At 45.1% G+C, this 25,156-nt stretch overlaps 1 protein-coding gene across 5 annotated transcripts in view; it reads left to right on the top strand.

Moving 5' to 3' along the window:
• The window catches only part of neo1a (neogenin 1a), a 176,437-nt gene that overhangs the window by 131,985 nt on the left and 19,296 nt on the right, over nucleotides 1–25,156 (top strand). For 3 of the 5 annotated variants that reach the window (XM_052042461.1, XM_052042459.1, XM_052042458.1), the window contains exons 10-18: nucleotides 3,954–4,102; nucleotides 4,521–4,659; nucleotides 4,792–4,841; nucleotides 10,092–10,233; nucleotides 13,585–13,695; nucleotides 20,325–20,519; nucleotides 21,519–21,614; nucleotides 23,157–23,392; nucleotides 23,600–23,738. In XM_052042461.1, coding sequence (XP_051898421.1) covers nucleotides 3,954–4,102; nucleotides 4,521–4,659; nucleotides 4,792–4,841; nucleotides 10,092–10,233; nucleotides 13,585–13,695; nucleotides 20,325–20,519; nucleotides 21,519–21,614; nucleotides 23,157–23,392; nucleotides 23,600–23,738 — 1,257 coding nt within the window. The remainder of the gene's footprint in view (nucleotides 1–3,953; nucleotides 4,103–4,520; nucleotides 4,660–4,791; nucleotides 4,842–10,091; nucleotides 10,234–13,584; nucleotides 13,696–20,324; nucleotides 20,520–21,518; nucleotides 21,615–23,156; nucleotides 23,393–23,599; nucleotides 23,739–25,156) is intronic. The other 2 variants (XM_052042462.1, XM_052042460.1) reach the window with 1 other exon arrangement.

The raw sequence follows: 25,156 nt of genomic DNA, 5'->3' as shown, positions 1-25,156 counted from the left end.
CTGGTGTCTGAGGAGAAAGGCTGTTAGTTGCTGCCTCAATGCAGAATAAGTCTACAGTTGGAATGCAATCTGTTAGCATGAAATGTGTAGGGATCAACAGGGACATGGGTTTAGGCTTCCGAGATGCATAACTCTAGGAATAAGGAATCCCTATTTATAATACACTTTCCTTTATCTGCTCAGGATGGCCCTACGGATTTCATCCCCAATGAAATAGTTGTCACTGGCATTAATGGCCAGCAGTGGTGCACTGGTGCCTAGGTTATACATTTGAAACCTAATACAGAATTTGGACCCATTGGGTATACTCCTGAGCCGCACTGACCATAGAGTCATAGAACAATACAGCACAGATGCAGGCCCTTCGGCCCAACCATTCCATGCTGAGTATGGTGCCCACCCAGCCAGTCCCAATTTGCTGTATTCTGCCCATATCCCTCTAAGCCCAGTCCCTCCATGTACCTATCCAAGTGCTTCTTAAATGATACTATTGTACCTTCCTCAACCACTTCCTCTGGCAGCTTGTTCCATATACTCACCACCCTCTGTGTGAAAAAGTTGCCCCTCAGGTCACTTTTCAATCTTTCCCCTCTCACCCTAAATTGATGTCCCCTAGTTTTGGACTCCCCTACCCTGGGGAAAAGACCATTATTGTTCACCTTATCTATCCCTCTCATAATTATAAACTCTTCTATGAGGTCGCCCCCTCATTCTCCTACATTCCAAGGAATAAAGACCCAGCCTGGCCAACCTCTCCCTAACTTGGGCTCTCCAGTCCTGTCAACATCCTCATAAGTCTTTTCTGCATTCAGTTTAACCACATCTTTTTTATAACAGGGTGACCAAAGCTGTACACAGTACTCCAAGTGCAGCCTCACCAAAGACTTATACAACTGCAAATAATGTCCCAGCTCCTATACTCAAAATGCCTTGATACTCATTTGGAATATACTCATTTGAAATAAAAAAGATCAAAGGTTTAGCAATAACATTCTGGAAAAACAAATTCAGCTATGAAGTGGTCTTACAAAATTGGAACATTTGAAATAGTTTGTGGCTTCAGAAAGGCTGTGTGTGTGTATGTGTGTGTGTTTGTACAAGGTGAGCTATTGTGGCCTCAAGTCAAAATATCCAGTGACTGAAGGAAAGCAATGTTGGCACCATGCCAAAGATTAGTCAACGCTTCTGAGATTATCCCACCGAGAGTCATCGATGGGGCTTGGAGGTTGGGGGAAGTATTGTAGGACACACGGCCTCATTCTTCACAGTAATTGGACAGGATGCCAGCAACTGTTTCCATTACACCTTGCCAGGGATGATGTTTGTGCTTTTAGAATGGGAAGGTGTGCGATGCAAGGTGTGGGTCATTATTTCCCAGTGATGGCCCAAGCCTGCAGGTGTGTGTTTGCAGCCTGTTTCGGCAGGCAGCAGCTGGGTAGGATGAAATCTGGTGTTGTAGCACTAATCGAAAGAAATGGATCATGACTGAATAAAGCAAACAACCGTCAGGCTTGTTAGAGTTGTTTTTTTTGCTTGGACTGCTAAACATTGTGCATTAAACATTTACTTCTTTCACCATTATGTTGAATGCAGACAATGCAGTTTGATTTCCATTCTGCCTTCCTGCACGTCAGTAGAATGGTTGGAGTGAATTTCCTTTGTGCTCAGTGTACCCTGAAGTGGGTGTTGTAACACTAATTGAAAGAAGCTTGGGCACTGGCGGGCTTCCTCAGGGGACTGTGGTTGCCTGTGAGCCAAGTCTTGTTGAACTTTGCAGGGAAGCAATAAAACTGCTTTGGAAAAGATTCCAGCCTGCTGCTTGTTTAGTGATGGTCTAGATGGGGGCAGTGGCTTTGCACACCAAGTAATGAGCTTATGTTCACATACTCTGAAATATCAAGGATTGTGTTTAATGGATAACAGCTAGGATCAGGAAAATGTTTGTATTTCCTTTTTGATACTGCACCTTCTACCCAAGTCTCACCATGTTCCTCAGCTCTAACCCGTCCATCCTCACCCACCATTCTAATCTCTGGTACTCCCTAAATCTCTCCTACCTCTTCTTCACTAAATTACTCCTTAAATCCTACCTCTTTGTTCAATCTTTTCTTTGATGTAGCTGGTTGTCAGTTTCTGTCTCTGTAACACCCCATCAGCCTTTGACATTGTTTCTAGTGCAACGTAAAATGCGGATTGTTGTTTTGGAAGAATTAGGTTAGAGAGATTCTTTTTCCTATAATTTGATTTGGATTCTGAGCACAGTCCAGAGGGATTTTTACAGTCAAGCCAAGCTTAGTGTTGTTATTATTGGGCAACATGGATTTATTAGATTATAATTTGAGGCATTACTGAGCTTGTTGTGTGTGTCACTGAAGGGTGAACTACACTGGTTTAATATTTCGGAGCATGATTTCTCCATGAGCCTACTGATAATTCAGCAGCGGTTACATTTACAGTCAGTGTTCTGACCACTGTTTGTCTACAGATGATTGTCTCCACACAGAACAACTTCACAAGATGAATGTACATCGGTTTTATAAAACATCCCAAGGCTGTATAGACAGTGAACTGCATTGTTATAAGTTATGCAAATTTTTTTGACAAGTTCCCAATTTTGTTAACAAAATTTTCTCCCCCATTTTCTTTTCACTCACTAGAGGACACTCACTGGTATGCAGTGTCAGCTGTCTTCTATCCCTCACCCAAATGAGTGTGGGCAGGGCATGGGCTGAGGTGGGAGAATGCCCAGGTACCAGTGCTGTTCCCACCCAACATCCACTCATGCATCTTCCCAAGCACAAACAGGCTCCTTCTTTTGGCACAGTGTTCAAAAAACAGAATATATTACTATTCAGCTCCATACTCCTCCCTTCAATTCCTTATTCCAGAGTTCTGATGCCCTACAACCACGTTGACGGTACTGGCTAGTGGTCAAAGCAGGACTTGCCATGTCTCACAGTGAAGCTCACTAGGTGTGCAAAGAAGCTAGACCTGTCACCCTGTAGTCCTACTGTAAGACTGCAGTCCTCATTATTTGGGTGAACACGTTGAGTATATTTATACTAGCATATATTCAAATTCCTGTTGTTCCTGTGTTGACGCTTGTACAGCAAAGGAAACTGTGTAAACCTGCCACACTGTAAATTGTAACCTCTGCCATTGGGGGCAGGTAGTCAATTCAATGTGAAATGTTTATAGAGTCCATGTATAATTTTTCTGTAAGGACTTCCGTGAATGACCATTTCTTCCAAACTGATCCTTGATCAGGAGAGTTTAAATGAACCTGAAAGAGTCAATAACAAACTTATTTGCTGAGACTAAGGGACAGTGGTAAGAACAATGGTAATCTCTGTGTGAGGAGAGCCCCTGAGGAGTAAAACTCTGGGTGGACAGTGGCTTTTCTGGATTTTCTCATATTCCTACAAAACTTACTCACTAACTTCTTGTCATTACATTTTTAATGGACTGACCTGGCTGTTTTTTGTCTGGGAATTGCTCATCCACCCTTGGGACCAGTTTTTGCGATGGCTACTGCTTTCCTGCTCCTCTGTAAGAGCTGCTTCCGAATGTGCCACCCTTGGGGTATTGTTCTCCCCTCCCTTCCTACTTGGCCCAAGTACCAGGTGGCTGCAGATGTGCATTAGTCCTGGTAAGATACTGATACCACCAACGTGCCATGTACTTGAGTAAGCACATTGTCACAAGCTCCCTCACTCAGCCTGAGGCAGGAGTGGTTTACAGTGATGCAGTGTTAGGTTCTCCCTGAGTATTCAGCTCATGGTGAGCACGGCCACACCTGTAAAAAGTTGGAGTTAATTCACAAATCTCATGGTTCAGTTTGAAAGGAATGGAAACAGCAGTGGAAAACAGTCTGGTTTCTGTGCTGTTTGACTTCACCTCACATGGGTTTACTTTGGGAAACTTGTAAATGGGTACTTTCTGTGTTCTTTCAGTTCAAGTCCCCGGACCTGCCCAAAATCTGATTGCACAAGCAAACTCACCCACCTCAATCACAGTCACGTGGCAGGAGCCTCAGTCAGAAAATGGCCCAATCGTGAACTACAAACTCTACTACATGGAGAAAGGGGCAGGCAGTGAGCAGGTGAGGAAACCGTCTCAGATATTTGCTTCCATCAATAATCCTGCTGGGGCTTGTAGCATGGATAAAACCGAGAGGTGAACCAGCAGAGGGTGGGTTGTTGAGGGTGTTGGAGATTTGGCAGGTGGTGGAATGAGCAGCAGCACCAGCAGTGTGATTGCTGTGACCCTGCCCACCAGCACCACTTGTACTTCATTCCTGCCAGCAGCTCACCACAGGCCAGGGGTGGGAACTGTGACTTGGGGTGCGCTGGTCTAAAGATGGCCAACACCCTTCATCCACGGAGCTGGGAATGACACTGTTTTCAGATGATGATTGGCTTGGGTTTTGCTTAATTTTCTGGTTGCTAGATGGAGCTTATCGTAAGGTGGATAGAAAGTTGAACCAGTTTTCAGATTCCTCTCCTGATTTTCCCTTGCAGGATGTGGATGTTGGGAGTCTCTCTTACACCATGAATGGGCTGAAGAAATTCACTGAGTACAGCTTCAGGGTGGTGGCATACAACAAGCATGGGCCCGGTGTCTCCACTGAGGAGGTCGTGGCCACCACCTATTCTGGCGGTGAGTGCCAACGTGTTGGTGAACAGCTGCAGGTCTGAGACTCTGGCATGTTTTTCCCATGTTGAATGTCTGACAAGTTTTCTGTGGTATTTGCTCACATTCTGTGCCTGACTGACATTTTGTACGTTTCAGTCCCCAGTGCACCCCCACAGAACGTCACGCTAGAAGTCCGCAATTCCAAGGTGAGTGTTTGATAGAAACCGGGGGAGGTGATGCCGGCCCTGAGGCTGTTCACCGTTCAATGATATCATTGCTGAACGGTGACAATTCCACCTGCCCTCACTGTCTCTGTAACCCTTGACATTCTGGACCAAAGTAAATCCATCAAGTTCTGGATATCCTCCAGCTTTTTGCGAGAGAATGTTTCAGGTTTCTATCCTCTCTGTACAAAGAAAAACTTCCTTACATCACCATGAACAGCCTGGCAATAATTTTAAGGTCACATGATCTGTTCTCCTCTCTTCTCACCCAAGGAACACCAGTAGCAACACACAGGAGCAGTAGTAGGCCATCTGGCCCCTTCAGCCCACCCTGACATTCAGTAAGATTGTGGCTTATCTAATCTTGGCCACTGTCTTGCTCGCTCCCCATACTCCTTGACTCTCTTGTAGTTAAAATATCTGTTAATTTCTACCTTGGGTTCAATGACTCCACATTCATGGCTCTGAGATAGAGAATTCCAAAGATTCGTGACCCTCTGAGAGAAGGAATTACTCCTCATCCCCATCAGAAATGTTCAACTCCTTCTGAAACTCTGTCCCCTCGTTCTAGATTCCCCAATTCTCTCAGCACCCATTCTGTCAATTCCCTCAGAACATTATATATTTCAATGAGATCATCTGTCATTCTTCTGTACTCTGTGATAAGGTTCAGTGTGCTCAACCTTCATACATTAACCCCTTCATCCCAGGAATCAACCTTGTGAACCATCTCTGCACTGCTAGTGCAAGCAGGTCCTTCCTTAAATGTGGGGACCAAAACTGTGTGCAGTGGTCCAGGTGTGGTCTCACCAGCGCTCTGCAAAGTTACATCAAAACTTCCCTAATTTTATACCCTTGGCAATAAAGGCCAACATTCCATTAGCCTTCCTAATTACGTTGTATCGGCATGCTAATATTTTTAATATTTCATGTACTAGGACCCCTAGATCCCATTTTACCTCAACATTCTGTAGCCTCACTTTGTTTAAATAATAAAGTTGTTTATTCATTCTTCCTTCCAAAGTGGATAATCTCATGTTATGCTTCATCTGCAAACTTCTTTCCTCCTTTACTATCCCTTTGCAGACTTCTGTGCCTTCCTTAAAACTTGCTCACCCACCTATTTTTGAATCATCAGCAAATTTGTTTACAGCGCACTTAGTCCCTTTCTTTAAGTCATCGATGTAGATTGTAAATAGTTGAGGCCCTGGTGCTGACTCCTGTGGCATCCCACCTTGTTACTGATTGCCAGTCTGAAAATGACCCACTTATCCTGGCTTGCTGTTTTCTGTTAGTTAACCACTCCTCTGTGCATGCCAATATATTGCCCCCAGATTGTGCACTCTCATCTTGTGCAGTAACCTTTTGTGTGGCACTTTATCAAATGCCTTCTGGATATCCAAATACTCCACACCTACTGGTTCCACTTTGTTCACCCTGTTTGTTACCTCAATAATTGATTCCAGCACTTTCCCGTTCACAGATGTTAGGCTAACTGGCCTATAGTCTTCTGCTTTCTGTCTCCCTCCTTCCATGGTGTTATGTTTGTGTTTTTTCAATCCTCTGGGACTTCTCCAGAATCCAGGGAATCTTGATAGATTACAACCAAAGCAGGCACCATCCCTGCAGCCATTTTGTTAAGGACCCATCAGTAGGGCTGTCAGGTCAAGGAGACTGTTCTGAACTAGCCCCATTAGTTTGTCTGGTACATTTTCTCCAGTGATAGAAATTAAGTTTCTCCCTCCCCAGAGGCCCTTGATTATCTATTATTATTGGGATGTTTTGAATGTTGTCTACTGTAAAGACCAATCCAAAATAATTATTTTGAATCTCTGCCACTTCCTTATTTCCCATTATTAATTCCCTAGTCTCATGCACAGAGAGACAGGCATTTACTTGACTATTTTCATCCTTTTTATACAGCTGTAGAAGAGCTGGCTGTCTGTTTTTAATTTATTTGCCAGTTAACTTTCTTACTTTATCTTCTCCCTCTTATTATTTTTAGTCATTCTTAGCCAGTCTCTATCAAATCTCCTAACCCTCTAGCCTTTCACTGGAAGGAGGATGCTATAGGAATGCAAGTCTTTTCTGCTCTCACGTAGTTCCACAGGGCCAGTAACCCTCTGGTACCTCATGCTTGGATGATCTTCATCCATCCTGGAGCATCAAAGGCAATCTCAGCCATCTCCCTCCACCCCAACACCAGCATCTGTGCCCTTTACAACCTGGTATTGGGGAATATCAAGGACAGGAGAACTGTCCAATCTCACTCCCTCCTGAATTTTCACTGCCAGTTAACGAGGCAGAGAATTAAGTTGGTTCCTTCTGATCTTTGTTGCTGAGAGCATTGCCTTGGTTCCTGGTTCCGTTTTTAAGTACACTTGTTTCTGTTGTGATGTGATTAAACCTCCTAACAGCATTGAGCTCTCAAGTGTTTACTGTGATGCTTATATTCATATTAAAAAATAATCAATGAGGCTCTTAGAGAGGGAAAGATGCCTAATGAGCAGGGTTTGCAGCTCATAATGTTTCTCATGGGGATTGCAGAGATAGAGATTGGTTTTCTGAATGGATTTCAGAATTGGCAGCTGTGCTGGTTTGATTGATGTGTTTGGTAGCCAACTGTGGGAAGGGAACAGGACGAGGCCAGTCCACCTCTCAATTTAGTTCCACTCTTCGATACTGGCGGCTTGGCAGCTTAACTCCATTTACCCAACGTGATTCCCTAACCCTCAGCACCATCCATAACTAAACATATATGGCATAGAAACTCCTCTGCCCATAAAGATATCCATATAACCCACACTGTGTTGCTCTAGTTATGTGCGAGGCTCACAGACTACACCCCCCAAAGCATTGTGCACAGTAGACACACCTTACACGTGCAGTCATAGAGTTCTACAGCACAAAAACAGGCCCTTTGGCCCATCTAGTCCATGCTGACCTGATCTTCTGCATAGTCCCATCTACCTGCACCCGGACCGTATCCCTCAAAACCCTTCCCATCCATGTACCTATCCAAACTTCTCTTAAATGTTACAATTGAACCCGCATCTACGACTTCCACTGGCAGCTCGTTCCACACTCGCACCACCCTCTGAGTGAAGAAGTTTCTCCTCAGATTCCCCTTAAATATTTCACCTTTCACCGTAAATCTATTACCTCTAGTTCTAGTCTCACCCAACCTTAGAGGAAAAAGCCTGCATACATTCACCCTATCTGTACCCCTCATAATTTTGTGTACCTCTATAAGATCTCCCCTCATTCTCCTACGCTCCAGGGAATAAAGTCCTAACCTATTCAACCTTTCCCTATAACTCAGGTCCTCAAGTCCCAGCAACATCCTTGTAAATTTTCTCTGCACTCTTTCAAGCTTATTGATATCTATCCTATAGGTAGGTGACCAGAACTGCACACAATCCTCTAAATTCGGCCTCACCAATATCTTGTAAATTTCAACATAACATCCCAACTCCTGTACTTGATGCCCTGATTTATGAAGGTCAAAGTGTCAATAGCTCTCTTTACAACCCTATCTACTTGTGACGCTACTTTCAAAGAACTATGGATCTGTATTCCCAGGTACCTTTATTCTACCGCACACCTCCGAGCCCTACCATTCAGTGTGTTAGTCTTACTGTGGTTTGTCCTCCCAAAGTGCATCACCTCACACTTGTCTGCATTAAATTCCATCTGCCATTTTTCAGCCCATTTTCCTAGCTGGTCAGGATCACGCTGCAAGCTTTGATAGCCTTCCTCGCTATCCACTACACCCCCAATCTTGGTGTCATCTGCAAATTTGCTGATCCAGTTTACCACGTTATCATCTAAATCATTAGCACCAATCCCTGCGGCACACCACTAGACACAGGCCTCCAGTCAGAGACACATCCATCTACTACCACTCTCTGGTTTCTCTTGCTAACCCAATGTTGAATCCAATTTGCTACTTCATCCTGAATGCCAAGCGATTTAACCTTTTGGACCAGCCTCCCATGCGGGACTTTGTCAAAGGCCTTGTTGAAGTCCATGTGGACAACGCCCACTGCCTTTCCCTCATTGACCTTCTTGGTAACCTCCTCGAAAAACTCTATAATGTTGGTTAGACATGACCTACCACGCACAAAGCCATGTTGACTCCCCCTAATTAGGCCCTGTCTGTCCAAAATACTATATATCTTGTCCCTTAGAGTGCCTTCCAATATTTTACCCATGACTGACGTCAGGGTCACCGGCCTATCACTTCCTGGCTTATTCTTGGAGCCTTGCATGAACAACGGAACAACATTAACTATCCTCCCGTCCTCCAGCACCTCACCCGTGGCTAAGGACGTTTTAAATATCTCTGCTAGGGCCCCTGCAATTTCTGCACTAGCCTCCCACAAGGTCCAAGGGGACACCTAGTCAGGCCCTGGGGATTTATCCACCTTCATTCGCCTCAAGACAGCCAGCATCTCCTCTTCCGTAATCCAGATACGGTCCAAGTGCCTTTGAAAAGAGCGGAGATCATGGTGGTGGGGACCATTTGGGGCCTGGATGGGGATAACTGATGGGGAAGACGGGCCAGGGTGGAGAGAGGACTACAGAGAAAAGTGGTGCTGGTGGTGAGATTTAAAAGAGAAGTAGTGTTGGGGAGAGTGTGCCTTATGGGGAGGGATACTAATTGGCAGTGAGGAGGAGCTGTGGTATAATTGTGGAATGGGGCAGGGTATTTCAGGGGGAAAGATCTGGGAGACAATTGTGAAGGAGCTGGATCACCCTCACCCTAACTCCGGGATGTTGGCAATAAGAAGGTGGTGTAGAAATAAACAAGGGACCTATGTGGAGGAATGTTACTGACTTGTGCTCTCCACTAAAAGTGCCGATGGGAGTCATGCCTTTTGCCAGTGCTAAGGCAGACCTCACCCTCTAGGGAAAGGGGAGGATTTCATGTGATGTGAACTGAGCATTGTAAATTGTTTTACATCACTGCACATGCCCAAGTGGCTGTAGGGGTGGGTGTGGTGCATTGTACATAGGGGTTGGTGTGCAGTGCATTGGGTAGATGTGGAGGTGGATGGTCTGGTAGGTAGACCTGGTGTTGATGAGATGTGGGGGTGGGGTGTGCATTGGATGGATGTGGGCTTGAGGGTGTTGCATTGGGTACATATGGGGGTGAGACTGTGATTAGCCGATGTGGGGTGTTGCGTTACTCTGCTTTCTGTTGCTATCTGTACCCTTCCTTTTCCCCAGAGCATTGTAGTGCACTGGCAACCACCTCCTCCAGGGACACACAACGGGGTGATCACTGGTTATAACATTCGGTACAAAAAAGCAGGTCGCCGTGGGGAGACGGATTCTACTGGCGGAAATCAGCTTTCTCAGATCATAGATGGTGAGTCAGTCTTGTGCTTAGAACATGTTGCTACTCTAGTCATCTTAGTGAGGTGAAAGAACAGACTTCCATTGTGCCCCAGAGAATGGGGCAGAATTGTGTTCCCCTGACCAGGCAAGACACTCCCCACCTGTCAGTTCCCTCCTGGACAGCGACGAAGCGATGGTCTGCTGCAGTAATGTCCAGTGTCCTGGCCTAGTTTGGTGTCCCCATTTCTGATGGCATCCTGATGGGAAGGGGGATGATTGTCCACCTCCTCATAGACTGTGCATTTGCCAAGCTGTTCTGGAAAGGGATACAGTGGTCCTTGTCGAGGTTCATCCCAAGCAACTGCATAACACAGGACTCTGATCGACACGTGTCCTCACAGATGTATACCGAGACAAACACCGACTGCTGCTGAAAGATCATCAACTCGGTGAAAGGTGCAGGAGTCCGTGCTCAGGGTCACACTGAAGCTTGGTGCAGCCACCACAAAGACTCTATGGGGAAAGACCACAGTCTAGGGCCCTGCTGCCACTGGGTGCTGAGGGGCTGAGCCCTGTGACCCAGCCTTTCAAATGCTTCATGGGTGCAATGTTTAAGGTGGAATTGGGAGTGGTATTGACACATTGTAAGAGAATGTATTGGACTGATGTACTATAAAAATAGAGAAAGACATCTCCCTATTGTGTTTACTGAGTATATTATGAAGAAAGTATATTTTTGAAATAAAAGGATGGTAATTGTTGATACAGTAGGGTTGGATCAGACTTGACTGTCGTGTGTTGGGTGGTGAGACCTCGTTAAGGGCTTTGGATTGGGGGATGTATAAACCGAATGGCTCCTGACAAAGGGGCAATTGTTCTGTAGCTCAGCGAGGGCCTCCAGTGGTGGAGAGTAGAGCTACAGCTTTAAGTGGCTTTGAGAACCAACATAAACTCTGAATCAGTCATAGAGTCACATGGCACAGAAATATGCCCTTGGCGTACTGAGCCCACACGGAATATGAAGCACCCATTTACACCAATTGTAAATGAACCCCATTTTATTCTCAGTACGTCCCCATACCTCTCCCCAGATTCCACCAATCACCTACACACAAGCAATTTAAAGCAGCTAATTAACCTCCCAATCTACATGTCCCTGGGACATGGGAGGGAACTGGAGCACCTGGGGGAAGTCCGTGCGGGCCCTGACAGAGTTTTTTGCATCTTCATTAGTCATAAGTGAGATGCTGGAAGACTGGAGGATATCTTATGTTGTTACTCTATTTAAGAAGGGTAGCAGGGATAATTGAGGTAACTGCAGGCCAGTGAGCCTTATGTTAGTGGTAGGGAAATTATTGGAGAAAATTCTGAGGGACAAGATTTGTGTCCATCTGGAAAGGCACATACTGATCTGGGATAGTCAACGGCTTGTGAGGGGGAAATCCTGTTTCACTAATTTGACCGAGTTTTTTGAGGAGGTAATTAAGGACATTGATAGAAGTAGGGCAGTAGATATTGTCTTTATGTATTTTAGTAAGGCATTTGACAAGGTTCTGCATGGTAGGCTGGTCAAAAAGGTTAAGGCAGGTGGAATCCAAGGTGAGCTGGCTGATTGGGTTAGGATCTAAAAGGCATGGATCCAAAATTGGCTTGGTGATAGGAGGAAGAGGGTAGTGATGGATTGGTGATTTTTCTGTTTGGAAGTCTGTGACTAGTGGTGTACTGCAGAGATCAGTGCTGAGCTGTTAGCTGATTGTGATCTATATTAATGAGTCGGATGTGAATGTAGGAGGTATGATTAGTAAGTTTGCAGATGACATAAAAAAATTGGTGGTGTTATAGATAGTGAGGAAAGTTGTCTAAAGCTACAGCAGGATATAGACTGGTTGGAAAGTTGGGCAGTGTGTTGGCAGATGGAATTTAATCTGGATAGGTGTGAGGTGATGCATTCTTGGAAGTCAGATAGGGGCAGGACATATAAATGGTAGAACACTAAGGAATGTTAGTGAACAGTGAGACCTATGTCCAAATCTATAGTTCTCTGAAAGTGGCATCACAGGTGGATAAGGTGGTGGTGAAGGCATATGGCATGCTTGTCCTCATAGATTGGGACAACTTTACAAAGTATATGTTAGGCTGCACTTGGAGTATTGTGTACAGTTCTGGTTGCCACACTATAGGAAGGATGAGGTTGTGCTGAAGAGTGCTGAGGAAATTCACCAGGATGTTGCCTGTATTGAAGCTACAGGGAGAGATTGGATAGGCTGCGTTTGTTTTCTCCAGAGTGTAGGAGCTGAGGGGTGATGTGATAGAGGGTTAGGGTTAGGGATCATGATAGGCATGGAGGGTAGGGAGTCATGATAGGGCTATTCAAAACAAGCATAGGTTTAGGGAGAGAGGAGAAGGTTTAAAGGGGATCTGAGGAGTACATTTTTTATAGAAGAGAGTTGATATCTGGAACGCTGCCAGAGAAAGTAGTGGAATCAGTTACAGTTGTTACATTTAAGAGGCATTTAGTCAGGCAAGGCATAGAAGGGATCTGTCCTAATGCGGGCAAGTGGGGTTAGTGTAGATGGGCAACAACGTGGGCATGGACTTGGTGGACAGAAGGGACTGTTTGTGTATTGTAGAAATCTATGACTCTAATGTGCAAACTCCACACTAACTGAACATGTTTTGGGTGGATTGGGATTGGGTTTAGAAATATTTAGGATTCAGGTAGGTGTATATGGGTTGGGGTGTGTTTGGGTCTTGGGGAAGTGTTGTTAATTTGAGTTAGAGCTGGATTTGTAGTATGCAGTGTGGGTGCCCTGGGGTTCTGGTGTTTGGGGTAGTGTTGGGTTTGGTTTTGGATTTAGTGTTGGTAGGGGTAGTGTTGGATTTGGACTGTGGGTGGTGTGTGTGTGTTTGTGTGTGGGTTGGGGTACTTGCAGTGTGGGTTGGGTTTATGGTATATGTGTATAGGTAACTTGGGATTTTGGTGTTTGCGTTGGGGTGAGGCTGGGTTTGGGGTGTGGGTGGGTTGGGTTCTTTTGGGTATGGGTTGGTGTTTAGGATTTATTTGCTGCATCATTCTATGATGAACCATGTTTGCAATGTGGTTTGATTTTTCTTTCCTCTATTCAGTCTCAGAGTGTCTTTTTGCTCAATCTGCAGTGAGCACGAAATGTGCCCAGCACATTGAGACTGACAGCCAATAGGGCCAACAATTCCATAGTTCAACCACATTGCAGAAAAACCTTTTTGTATCAAAGATGTTTTCTCAAACTGGTGTACTCCTGTGGCGCTCTGCTGTCTGGATCTGGGACTGTGGGAAAAGGAAGTTGGTGGGTCACTGTGAGAACTCCAATGTACACTGTTTTATCTCTCCCTTGTGTCCCAGGGTTGGAGCGAAACACCGAGTACAGCTTCAGAGTTTCTGCAATCACAGTCAACGGTACAGGACCCTCCTCAGACTGGGTGTCTGCTGAAACCTTTGAAAGTGACCTGGATGGTAAGGAATAGTCAGCAGTCATTCTTGTGTCTCAAGTAACCTTAACATATTTAAATGTTGTACAGCTTTCTATAGTTAAGCTATTATCCATTGTTTAACTTCTGTCAGAGATGAAACACTGACATTCCAGGCACCCACACATACCCAGACCAAGCATGAAATGGGTTAGGTATAGAGCAAAGCTCCCTCTATGCTGTCCCTTCCGAAATCCAATAGGAAAAGTAGTCCAGCCATGGCTGTTAAGGGAAGTTGATGATAGTTTTAGATCAATGGAAAAACATATAATATTGCGAAGGAGAACATAGAACAGTACAGCACAATACAGCCCCTTTGGCCCACGATGTTGTGCCGACCTTTAAACCTTGCCTTAGACTATCTAACCCCTTCCTCCCACATATCCCTCTATTTTAAATTCCTCTATATGCTTATCTGGTAATCTCTTGAATTTGACCAACGTACCTCCCTCCACCACCGCCCCAGGCAGCGCATTCCATTCCCCAACCACTCTCTGGGTAAAAAACTCTCTGATATCTCCCTTGAACTTCTCACCCATTACTCTAAAGTCATGCCCTCTTGTACTGAGCATTGGTGCCCTGGGAAAGAGGCGCTGGTTGTCCACTCTATCTATTCCTCTTAATATTTTATACACCTCTATCATGTCTCCCCTCATCTTTCTTCTCTCCAAAGAGTAAAGCCCTAGCTCCCTTAGTCTCTTCTCATAATGCATACTCTCTAAACCAGGCAGCATCCTGGTAAATCTCCTCTGCACCCTTTCCTATGCTTCCACATCCTTCCTATAATGAGGCAACCAGAACTGGACACAGTGTGGTCTAACCAGAGTTTTATAGAGCTACATCATTACCTCACGGCTCTTAAACTCGATCCCACAACTTATGAATGCTAACATCCCATAAGCTTTTGTAACTACCCTATCCACCTGTGTGGCAACTTTCAGGGATCTGTGGATATGGACCCCCAGATCCTTTTGCTCCTCCACACTACCCAGAATCCTGCCATTAACTTTGTACTCTGCCTTGGAGTTTGTCCTTCCAAAGTGTACCACCTCACACTTCTCTGGATTGAACTCCATCTGCCACTTCTCAGCACAGCCCTGCATCCTATCAATGTCCCTTTGCAATCTTTGACAATGCTCTACACTATCCACAACACCACCAACCTTTGTGTCGTCTGCAAACTTGCCAACCCACCCTTCTACCCCCTCATCCAAGTCATTAATAAAAATCACGAAAAGCTGAGGTCCCAGAACCGATCTTTGTGGGACACCGCTAGTTACAGCCCTCCAATCTGAATGCACCCCCTCCACCACTCCAAAGTAGCTAGCCTGAGGATTGGGAATATTTCAAAAGTAGAATATGGGAAAGGTCAGTGGGAAACATAATAATTGACTGTAAAAGCTTCTTTAGATATGTCAAAAGGAAAAGAATAACTAAAGTTAATGTGGGTCCCTTATAGACTGAGCCAGCTGAAATTGTATTGGAGAATAAGGAAATAGCAGAAAAAATAAACATTTTGTGTCTGTCTTTATGGAAAACCTCCTGGAAACAGTGGAGAGCAACACATCCAGCATAAATGAGAAGCACAAAAAAATTAGCATTTGTAAAAAAAAACTATTGGAGAAACTAATGGAACTGAAAGGCATTAAATCCCCAGGACCTGTGATCTACATCCTAGGGGATTGACGAAGATGGCTGTGGAAATAGTGGATGCATTGTTTGTCTTCTTCCAAAGTTCCATAGATCATTAGAATGGGTCCCACAGACTGGAAGGTAGCAAGTGTAACCCCACTATATGGGAAAGGAGGGTGAAAGAAAATAGGGAACTACATACTAGTTAGCCTGATATCAGTAGTAGGAAAAGAAGCTAGAACTTTTTATTAAGGAAGAATTATCAGGGTACTTGCTAAATAGTAATGGGACCAGGCAGTCAACATATATTCATGAAAGGGAAATCATGTCTGACAAATTGGTTGGAGGTTTTTGAGGTTGTAATTTGCAGAATAGATGAGGGTAAATCATTGAGGATTGGTTAACGGACAGAAAGTGGATGAGGATCAAGTGGATGATGAAAGAGATACAAAGACAAAGCAAAAATGTCTGTTTATGTCAGGGTGCCAGGTTGAAGTACTGGCAAGAACCAGGTAGTTTACAAAAGAATCGGAGGAGGTGAAAACTAAAATAAGAGGCAAAGAGAGCATATGAGAAAGGATTGGCTGCCAATGAAAGTGGGAATCTAAAAGAGTTTTATAGGTATATGAATAGTAAAAGGACAGTACATGGAGGGGTGGAACCCATTACAGACAACAGTTGGAACCGGCACATGGATGTCGAGTGCAGTGTTAAAGTACTAAAGTACTACCAGGGAAGACAGTCCTTGCAAAGTAATAGTGAAGGGGGAGATAGTTGAAAATTAAAAATTGATAGCAGGAGGTATTAAAAACATTGGCTGAAATTAAAGTAGGTAATTCACCAAGAACAGATGGGATGCATCCTAAGAATTTGAGGGACGTAAGGGAGGAAATCAGGGAGAACAGACCATAATCTTCTGATGCTCTTTGGATACAGGGGAATGGTGCCAGAGGACTGGGGAGTGACAAATGTCACTCACTTTTTCACAAAAGAGAATAAGGATAAGCCCAGCAACTACAGGCCAATCAGTTGAACCTCAGTGGGGGGGGAAGGCTTTAGAAATGTTGAATTGGGACAGGATTAATAATCACAGGGAGGAAAATGGATTAATTGAAGCAAACCAGCATGGATTTGTTCAGGGCAAACTGTTTTTAACCAATCTGATAGAATATTTTGATGAGGTAACGTATAGAGTTGTTGTGAGTAATGCAGTTGATGTGGTGTACATGGACCTCCAGAAGACTTTCAATAAGATGCCGCACGGCAGGCTTCAGCAACGTTGAAGCTTGTGGCATAAAAGAGACGTGACAGCATGGACGTGAAGCTGACTCAGTAACAGCCAGTGGAGGGTTGTGGTGAATGGTTGTTTCTCGGATTGGAGGAAGGTGCATAGTGGTGTTCCCCGGGGATCAGTGTTAGGACTGTTGCATTGTTTGATCTCCATTAATGACCTAGACTTGGGGGTGCAAGCCACAAGTTCTAAATTTGCAGATGACACAAATGGCAGAATTGTGACCTGTGGAGAGGATAGTGATAACCTGCAGTAAGGTATGAACAAGCTGGGAGAATGGTAGATAAAGTTTTATGCAGAGATGTGAGCTGATGCATTTAGGTAAGAATAATGAGGAGAGACAATATAGAATGAATCATACTGATCCTATAGGGGTACACGAGCAGAGGGACCTGGGCTATGTGTGAATATGATTGAAAGTGGCTGGGTAGGCTGAGAAATTAGTTAATGAGACACACACAATTCTGGGTTATATCAATAGAAGCACAGAATATGAAAGCAAGCAGGTTATATTGAACCTTTATAACATACTAGTCCAGCCTCAACTGGAGTATTGTGTTCAGTTCTGTTCGCCTCATTGTAGGAGATATTGGAGAGCATCCACAAAATATTACAAGAATGTTTCCTGGGAAGTGGAACTACAGTTACAAGGATAGATTGGAGAGGTTGAGACTGTTTTCTTTGAAGAAGAGTAGGCTGAAGGGAGATAGAACATGAGGAGGGATCTGGACAGAGTGATAGGGGAGGCTGGGTTTGTTGGTGGAGGGGTCAAAGACTAGAGGTCGCAGGTTTAAAGGAAAAGAGGGGAGAATTAAGAATGACACGAGGAAAAGCTTTTTACTCAGTGTGTGGTTGGAATCTGGAATTCACTGCCTGAAGCGATGGTGGAGGCAGGTTCCATTGGGGCCTTCAAGAGGGGGTTGAGAAACATATGGTGAGGAAAATTTTGCAAGCCTGCAGAGAAGGAGCCGGTGGGTGGGAATAGGAGTTGTTTGGTAGACAGCCACAACAGACCACATGGTGGCCATCTCCTTCTGTGCTCTGACCATTGTATGGTTCTAACTCTTTACTGGTGGTACAATGTGGGTTGTGTGAAGAGGGGGATACAGACGGGCTAAGTGAATGGACAAGAGAATGGCAAATGGAATATAATGTGGAAATTGTGAGGTTATACATTTTGTAGAAAAGACTAGAAAGGCTGAATAATTTTTAAATGGTGAGTGGTTGTGTTAAATGGAGTTAGGTGTGCTTGTATACAAATCATTGAAAGTTTACATGCACATTCAGCAACAGTTAGGAAGACAAACAGTATGTTGGCTCTTATTGCAGGAGGATTTGAGTGCAAGAGTAGCAACATCTTCCTCCTATTGTAGAGCACTGGTGAGACTGTACCTGGCATATTGTGTTCTTGCCTAGTCTTCCTACCTAAGGAAGAATGTACTTGCAATAGGAGGAGTGCAGCAAAGGTCCACCAGATAGGTTCCTGGGATGGTGGTTTACCTAATGAGGAGAAATGAAAGAGACTAGGTTGAGAGGCAATCCATTTGAAACATCATAAAATCTTATGGGGATTGACAGGGTAGATTCAGAGTTGATATTTTCCTTGGCTGGGATCTCTCAAACCAGGGGTCACAGTCTTAAAGTAAGAGGTTGACCATTCAGGACAGAAATGAAAGAATCTTTATCCAGGAGGCAGTGAATCTTTGGAATCTCTTCCCAGGGCTTTGGAGTATGCTCAGTACAGAGGTCGATAGATTTTGGGATGTTAAAGGAATCGAGGGATATGGTATTATTGGAAGAAAGTGATGATATGGTAAAAGATCATTCATGACTTTATTGAAAGCTGCCTCAAGGGGTTGAATAGCCTACTCCTGCTTTTGTTTCCTATGTTTTGCGTACTCCTGGGGCCAGGACAGCAAGGTCTAGATGTTTTATGTACTCCTGGGGCCGGGACGGCAAGGGCTAGATGTTTTATGTACTCCTGGAGCCGGGACGGCAAGGGCTAGATGTTTTGTGTACTCCTGGGGCCGGGACGGCAAGGGCTAGATGTTTTGTGTACTCCTGGGGCCGGGACCGTAAGGGCTAGATACAGAATAAAGCTCCTTCTACTTTATCTTTCCAACCGTTCCCCAGACAGCGATGGCACAGGTTAGAAACAGAGGAAAGTTTCCTCGACACTGCCCTGTCACATAATCTTTGGGCAGTGTCAGCAGGGGTTGGTTGTTGGATCAGGAGTACCTGACTCCAATCGGTGTACAAGCTGATGCAGTGTTGGACAATAGAGGCTGAGAAAACTGAGAGAATTTTCCAACAATTTTTGTTGGTAGGTGGGAGGAGAGGAAGAACTGAGTAAAACCCCTCCCCATCCCAACTGCCTGGCCCAGGTTAGCTGGAGCTGAATGTCTGAAGAAAATTTGTTAAATTCAGTAAGGTTTCAGATGCCCCTCCAGCTGAAGATCTGCCACAAAGCCTAGGCTTTGATATGATGGCTGGAGCCATCATCCTTAGTCTTCCTCTCCACTTCCCTTCTTCCTGACCTTGCTTTGCTTTTTGTTACCAATTCTACAATTTCAGCAAGTAATCAGGAGGATTAATGGAACATTAATGGAACACCCACCTCCCCACCTCCCCCCCCCCCCCCCAAGGCTGTAGTGTTTGGAAATAGGGAAGTTTTGACACAACTTTCCAGAGCTCTGGTGAGACAGATGGAAGACTGCACACAGTTCTGGTTTCCATGTTTATGGAATAATATGTTTGCATTGGAGGCAACATAGAGAAGGTTCATAGTTGATTCCTGGGATGAAGGGGTTGACATATGAAGAGATTGAGGAGATTTGACTCATGCTTATTGGAGTTTAGAAGAATCAGAGGTGATCATATTGAAACATGTACAATCCTGAGAGGGCTTAACAGGGTGGATGCTGAGAGAATGTTAGCTCTAATGGCGGTATCTACAGCAAGGGGCATGGAAATGAGGAGGAACTTCTCAGAAGGTTGCCAACGACTGGACCACTCTATCCCAGGGACCTGCAGTAAATTCAACCAATATATTCAACGTGGAGATTGACAGACATTTAAAGTACAAGGGAGTCAGGAGGAAGGGTGTGGAAATGAAGACTGAGGTCTCCTTAGTGGTGGTTATCTTAAGGAAGAAGTGCCCTTGGCCTTCTTCATCAGGAGGAGATGCCCTTGCTTAGAAGTGGAGGAGGGCACTGAAGCGCAAGGGCCAACTGCTAGAAGGTGAGCATAGTTCTGATGTGGGTCTGCGGCCACCCCGACCATCGCCATCATCGTGGTTATGTGTCCTGGGTAGTTGCCCTGTATCTGCATCCAACCCTGTTACTCCTGGAGGCTATGTCTCCTCCTCCCACTGGGTTTGGTGCTCTGGCCAAGGAAGAGGGCATGGCCAGCAAAGATCAGGTCTCCCAATCTAAGCCCATTTCTGTCTGAGAGCTGCCCGATCACAGAAATCAATGTAAACATTGAAAGTGGTTCTGCATCTTCTGGTGGTGGAGCGGGATGAATTGTCCCTCTCTGCCTCAGGATCTGGCTCCGGCGGGGTGATTGGCTCACTGAACAGAATGGTTTGGGCATGTGGGCTGTTACAGGGGACATTACAGATGATATTCACTCCTCTGCTAGCTGATTGTTGGGTTAGATTGGTTGTTATTGACTGCTTTGGTATCTTATAGAATCACGGGTTCCAGACAAACCCAGCTCTCTCCACGTACGGCCTCTTATTAACCACATTGTTGTGAGTTGGACACCGCCTGAAAACCAGAACATTGTTGTGAGGGGTTATGCTATTGGCTATGGAATTGGCAGCCCCCATGCAGAAACCATCCGCGTCGACTACAAACAACGTTACTACACCATCGAGAACCTGGGTGAGTGACGGACTCTGTGGCAAGAGTGCACTGAGGGTTATTGCTCCCGTGGTTTTGGATCTGGGGCTAACATACATCTATGTCTTTTGAGGCCAATGAAATCCTCTCTCCGATATCCTAACAGCAGAGCTTGTCCACAATTATTTAATCTGCCTGAAGCTTATGTTACGCCACACTACTGTTTTTATAGCTAACAGATTTGAAGTTGTAATTGATGATGGAATTCTGCTTTGAACTTTGCATAATTGTGAGGAGCTCTCACTGCAGGCAATATAGGAGGTTTGGTTATCTGCCAAGGAGCTTTTAAATGGCTGTATCTGACTAGACATGGTACAGTGGGACTGCACTGAATAATCACTAGCGATGGGATGATATTGAGCGAGCTGGAGATGGGAAGGGGGGATATTTTCTTCTCCTCCTCGCTAATCTTTTAGCAGATATACCTGATCCCTGCAGAGAATTTTCGATCAATTCGGTCTGTGCTAGAGGGAGGTTAGTTCACAGATGTTACGTGTGGTCATGGTATTTGGTGATGATTGATATAAATAAGGATCCCAGCCATTGGCTGCTGCCTGCTATTAAGATGCTGCAGCAATTAAATCGAATTGCAGCAAATATTCCCCATATATTTTTTGTTTTGAGGAGCTGCAGACCGTTAAATGCCTATTGTTTCTTCGTCCAATCTATTGGTAGCAAGAGGTCCCATCAGGGTGTTTCCCAAGTGACCATTCTTTGTGTGTGAACTAGATTGGGAGTGTTGCAAGCCTCACAAAAGGTGCATGGCTTTGATCCCTGTCCTTGCGTGGCTGGGCAGTGATTAAGAGCAGGAACCCTGAAGTTGCTATCTGCACCTTCCTGAACTGGCAGCAGTTTTAACACACCAGCAAGATGTGGAATGGAAGCATTGGTGAACGTGGCGGTGCTGCCATTAGCGCCCCAGGCAACAGAGAGGAGAGAGCACCTTATCCCAGGTACTCAGTCATTTATTCTCTTTTCCAGAGCCTAACTCGCACTATGTGATCACACTTAAAGCATACAACAAGATCGGTGAAGGAATCCCTCTGTATGAGAGCACAGCCACCAGGCCACTAACTGGTAACAGAAAAAGATTCCAATTGTTTGCTTTCGTGCCCTGACTTACAATGCTGCTAAGGCTGCATGCACCTTTAAAAATTACAGTTAGTACTCGCTTAGAGCCTGGCTCCGGCTGGAAAATGGACAATGTGGGTAGAGGATGATTAGGGGGTAATTCTGACACTGATCTGGTAACCCACTGGTTTTGTGCCAAATCAAGCAACCTATTCACTCAGTGGGGGTGGGAAAGGCTGATTAGAAATGTTGAACTCTGGGGCTGGCTTCCTGGACATGCATTCCCAGGGGTTTGTGATTTGTGTCCTGGTATTCACTGTCAGAGGGTGAGGCTCCCACCACTCTCCAACTGTCAGCAAGTAAATCAAAGTACCATAGATGCTGGAAATCAGAACTAAATTCTGTAAATGTTAACAGGTCTGGCAGCATCTGTGGAATGAGGGACAGAGCTAATGTTTCAGGGCAATCACTGTGCACGGTGGTGAACCTGAAATGTTAGCTCCGCTTCGGTCCCCACTGATGCTGACTGACCTGCTGGGGATTTCCAGCACTTCCTGCTTTTATATCAGCAAGGAAGCAACGAGTTGAATGCCATTTCAGGATAGAAATATTGTAGTCTTGGTGTCAAATCCAGCATTTCCCCTAACTACCTCAGTACAACTAACATGCCTGTTCTGTTTATAAATAGTGCGTCTATTAGTAGTTCAGTTGATATTCGCCTCCAAGATACCAGGAAAGTTAGAGAGATTACAGGAATCGGAGGATTAGGATTAGGAAAATGGGAGGGAATGGGAATGTCATTGGAGAGAGGAGAGGGAGTCACGATGTCAGGGAATCAATGTAGATTTGGCTCAAATTCTACGCAGCAGTTCAGGATCTAAGTCTCGACCATGACGGGAGCTTCTCCTCCTGCTCCTGAAAGGCAGCAACACATCAGGGAATGTCCAAAGGCACTGACTGCCTCTTGTTGAGGGTACAGCTGTTCTGGAGACTGCCCTAGTTGTTGAGAGTGTGATTACTCCAGTTGTTAAGAGTGTGGCTGTCCTAGTTGTTGACTTTGGGATTGTCCAAGATCTTGGGTGTATGACTTCCTGGCTGTTGATTGTATGGCTGTTCCAATTGTTGGGAAAGTGACTGTTCTGGATGTTGAGTGTGCAATAGTTTGGGCTGTTGTGCGAGTGACATTTCCAGTCACTTGGCAAGCGACTCTTTCAATTGTTGCGTGAGCGACTGTTGCGGTTGTTGAGTGAGCGACTGTTGCAGTTGTTGAGTGTGTGATTCTGTGGGTCCTATTTATATTATGTGTGATTGGTGAGTTGAAGCAGGCTGTCCCGTCACTTTGACAGATGAACACATTTGTAATGTTAGTACGTTGAACTCTTGCTCTAATCGGTAACCTCAGTTTCTTTGTTTGTTTCTCCTCCATTTCACGCCTTCCTGCTGCACTGGTCTCACGGAATCACTCTCTGTGGCTACTTTCCCCTGTCCTTGCATGATTTATCATTTATCTTTTTCACAAACATTTCGCTTGTTTAATTTATCCCTCAGACCCTTTTGACCCTTCAGAAGTTTATTTATTTGATCTTTTCAATAATCCATACACTCCAGTACCAGACCCCAGCCCCATGATGCCCCCTGTTGGAGTGCAGGCCACTGTGCTTACCCACGACACCATCCGAGTCACCTGGGCTGACAGCTCGCTGCCCAAGAACCAGAAGATCACTGATGCGCGTTACTACACAGTGCACTGGAAAACCAACTACCCTGCCAACACCAAGTACAAGGTGAGCCTTTGTCTGCCTTTGTGGCCTCTGCAATCGTGCTTCTGCTTCTCCTGGTTAAAGAAAGCTGGATGTACTGGGCATTGGTTCGCTGTGTTATGGGAGTGTGGGAGCCACACTTGTGTGCTGGCTCATTGTGTATGGATGAGTTTAACTCTGTTTACTGCCTATGATCGACTCTGATACAGTGTAAATTTGATTCCTTATCAGACTGCAGACACCACCACATTGAGTTATATTGTCTCAGGGCTGAAGCCAAACACACTCTATGAATTCTCTGTGAAGGTCACAAAGGGTCGGAGGTCAAGTACCTGGAGTATGACGGCACATGGAACAACATTTGAAACTGGTATGTCTGGTTCAAAGATAAAATGGAATCATTCACCAATGCATATAGCTCCTAATTCTTTGTTATTTGACCCATCAGTTTGTGGACTCCTTCCCATAGTTCAGTAAGGAGAATGTTTCATTTTTTTTCAACAAAATACTTTATTCATGAAAATGTATACAGAAAATACAATGCAATCTGTAGAGTCTATAGATAACTAGACTAGGTGTAGACTACACAACCGTTTTCTGGAACACCTGTGTTGTGTCCACAACGGCCATCTTAATCTTTGGGTTGCATGTCATTTTAGCTCCTTCCCATCTCCTCACTGACTTGTGTGTCCTTGGCCTTCTCCACTACTATGGAGAGGCCAAACACAAATTGGAAGAACAACATCTCATATTCCACTTAGGTAGTGTACAACCCAATGGTATGAACATTGAACGTTCTGATTTCAGTAACCCACGCCCCCGGTGTTCTCCCACCTGTCCACCTGGTTTCTTCTCCCCCTTTTCACCTTCCCATCCCCTCCTCCCCCACCTGGTTCCATCTGTCCATCTTCCCCTCCCCATCTGGTTCCACCTGTCACCTACCTCCCCCCCTCGTACTGCTATATACTGGCAATCCTTCCTCTTCCCTCTCAGTCCTGATGCAGTCTCAATCTGAAATGTTGACTTACATCTATTGCCTCCACAGATGCTGCTTGACCCGCTGAGTTTTTCCTGTGTTCAGTTTTCTGTTCAATGCCATCAATACATGTCTTTCTTTACATTCGTTGTGTCCTCAAACCAACACATTCTGTGTACAAAGCACCAATGCCCCCTGAACTATATGCCCCATCAAGCATCTGAGAGGGTGTTACACAGGCTCCAGCCCGAACACGTCCAGTGATGGCAGTACCTTAGACTGCGGTCCTTCCCCTGAAAGTCTTTGTTGTGACTGCACCAGTTGGAAGCATTCCTGCACTGGAAGACCAACAAGTTTCAGGCAGACAAAGGTGGTGCCTTGCAGGTGCAGATCCAACTCTGGGTCTGGGTGAGTCAGGTTAATCAGCCAAGGCTTCTGGTTTGATTAGTATCCAGTTCAGTGGATGTGAGGTGAAGACCTATGCAGTCAAATACCTTGCTCACGCTCCAAACTGAATAAAGATTGACCCTGTGAGGACACTGGCTTTCTGGACCACGCACTGGATACTCAGACAATCCAGCAGCACCAATATATCCTTTCTTAGAATTAGTTCTGTGGAGGTGGGCATTGCAGACAGTGTTTTCCCCTCCCTCTCCACGGTTACAGCTGTGTGAGTTGCCTCTTCAGCTAGCTTTAGTTATCCACACTGATGTGGACTGAACTTTGGGATCAGGCAGCATGGGGAAGAACAGTAGGTTTTCATATGGTCTGTCAGATCGTTTAATTGTCACCTTTATCATCTTCCAAATTCT

Source organism: Pristis pectinata, chromosome 32 (genome assembly GCF_009764475.1).
Source record: "Pristis pectinata isolate sPriPec2 chromosome 32, sPriPec2.1.pri, whole genome shotgun sequence".
Lineage (NCBI taxonomy): Eukaryota > Metazoa > Chordata > Chondrichthyes > Rhinopristiformes > Pristidae > Pristis > Pristis pectinata.
This window is presented reverse-complemented; position numbering and strand designations above follow the sequence as displayed.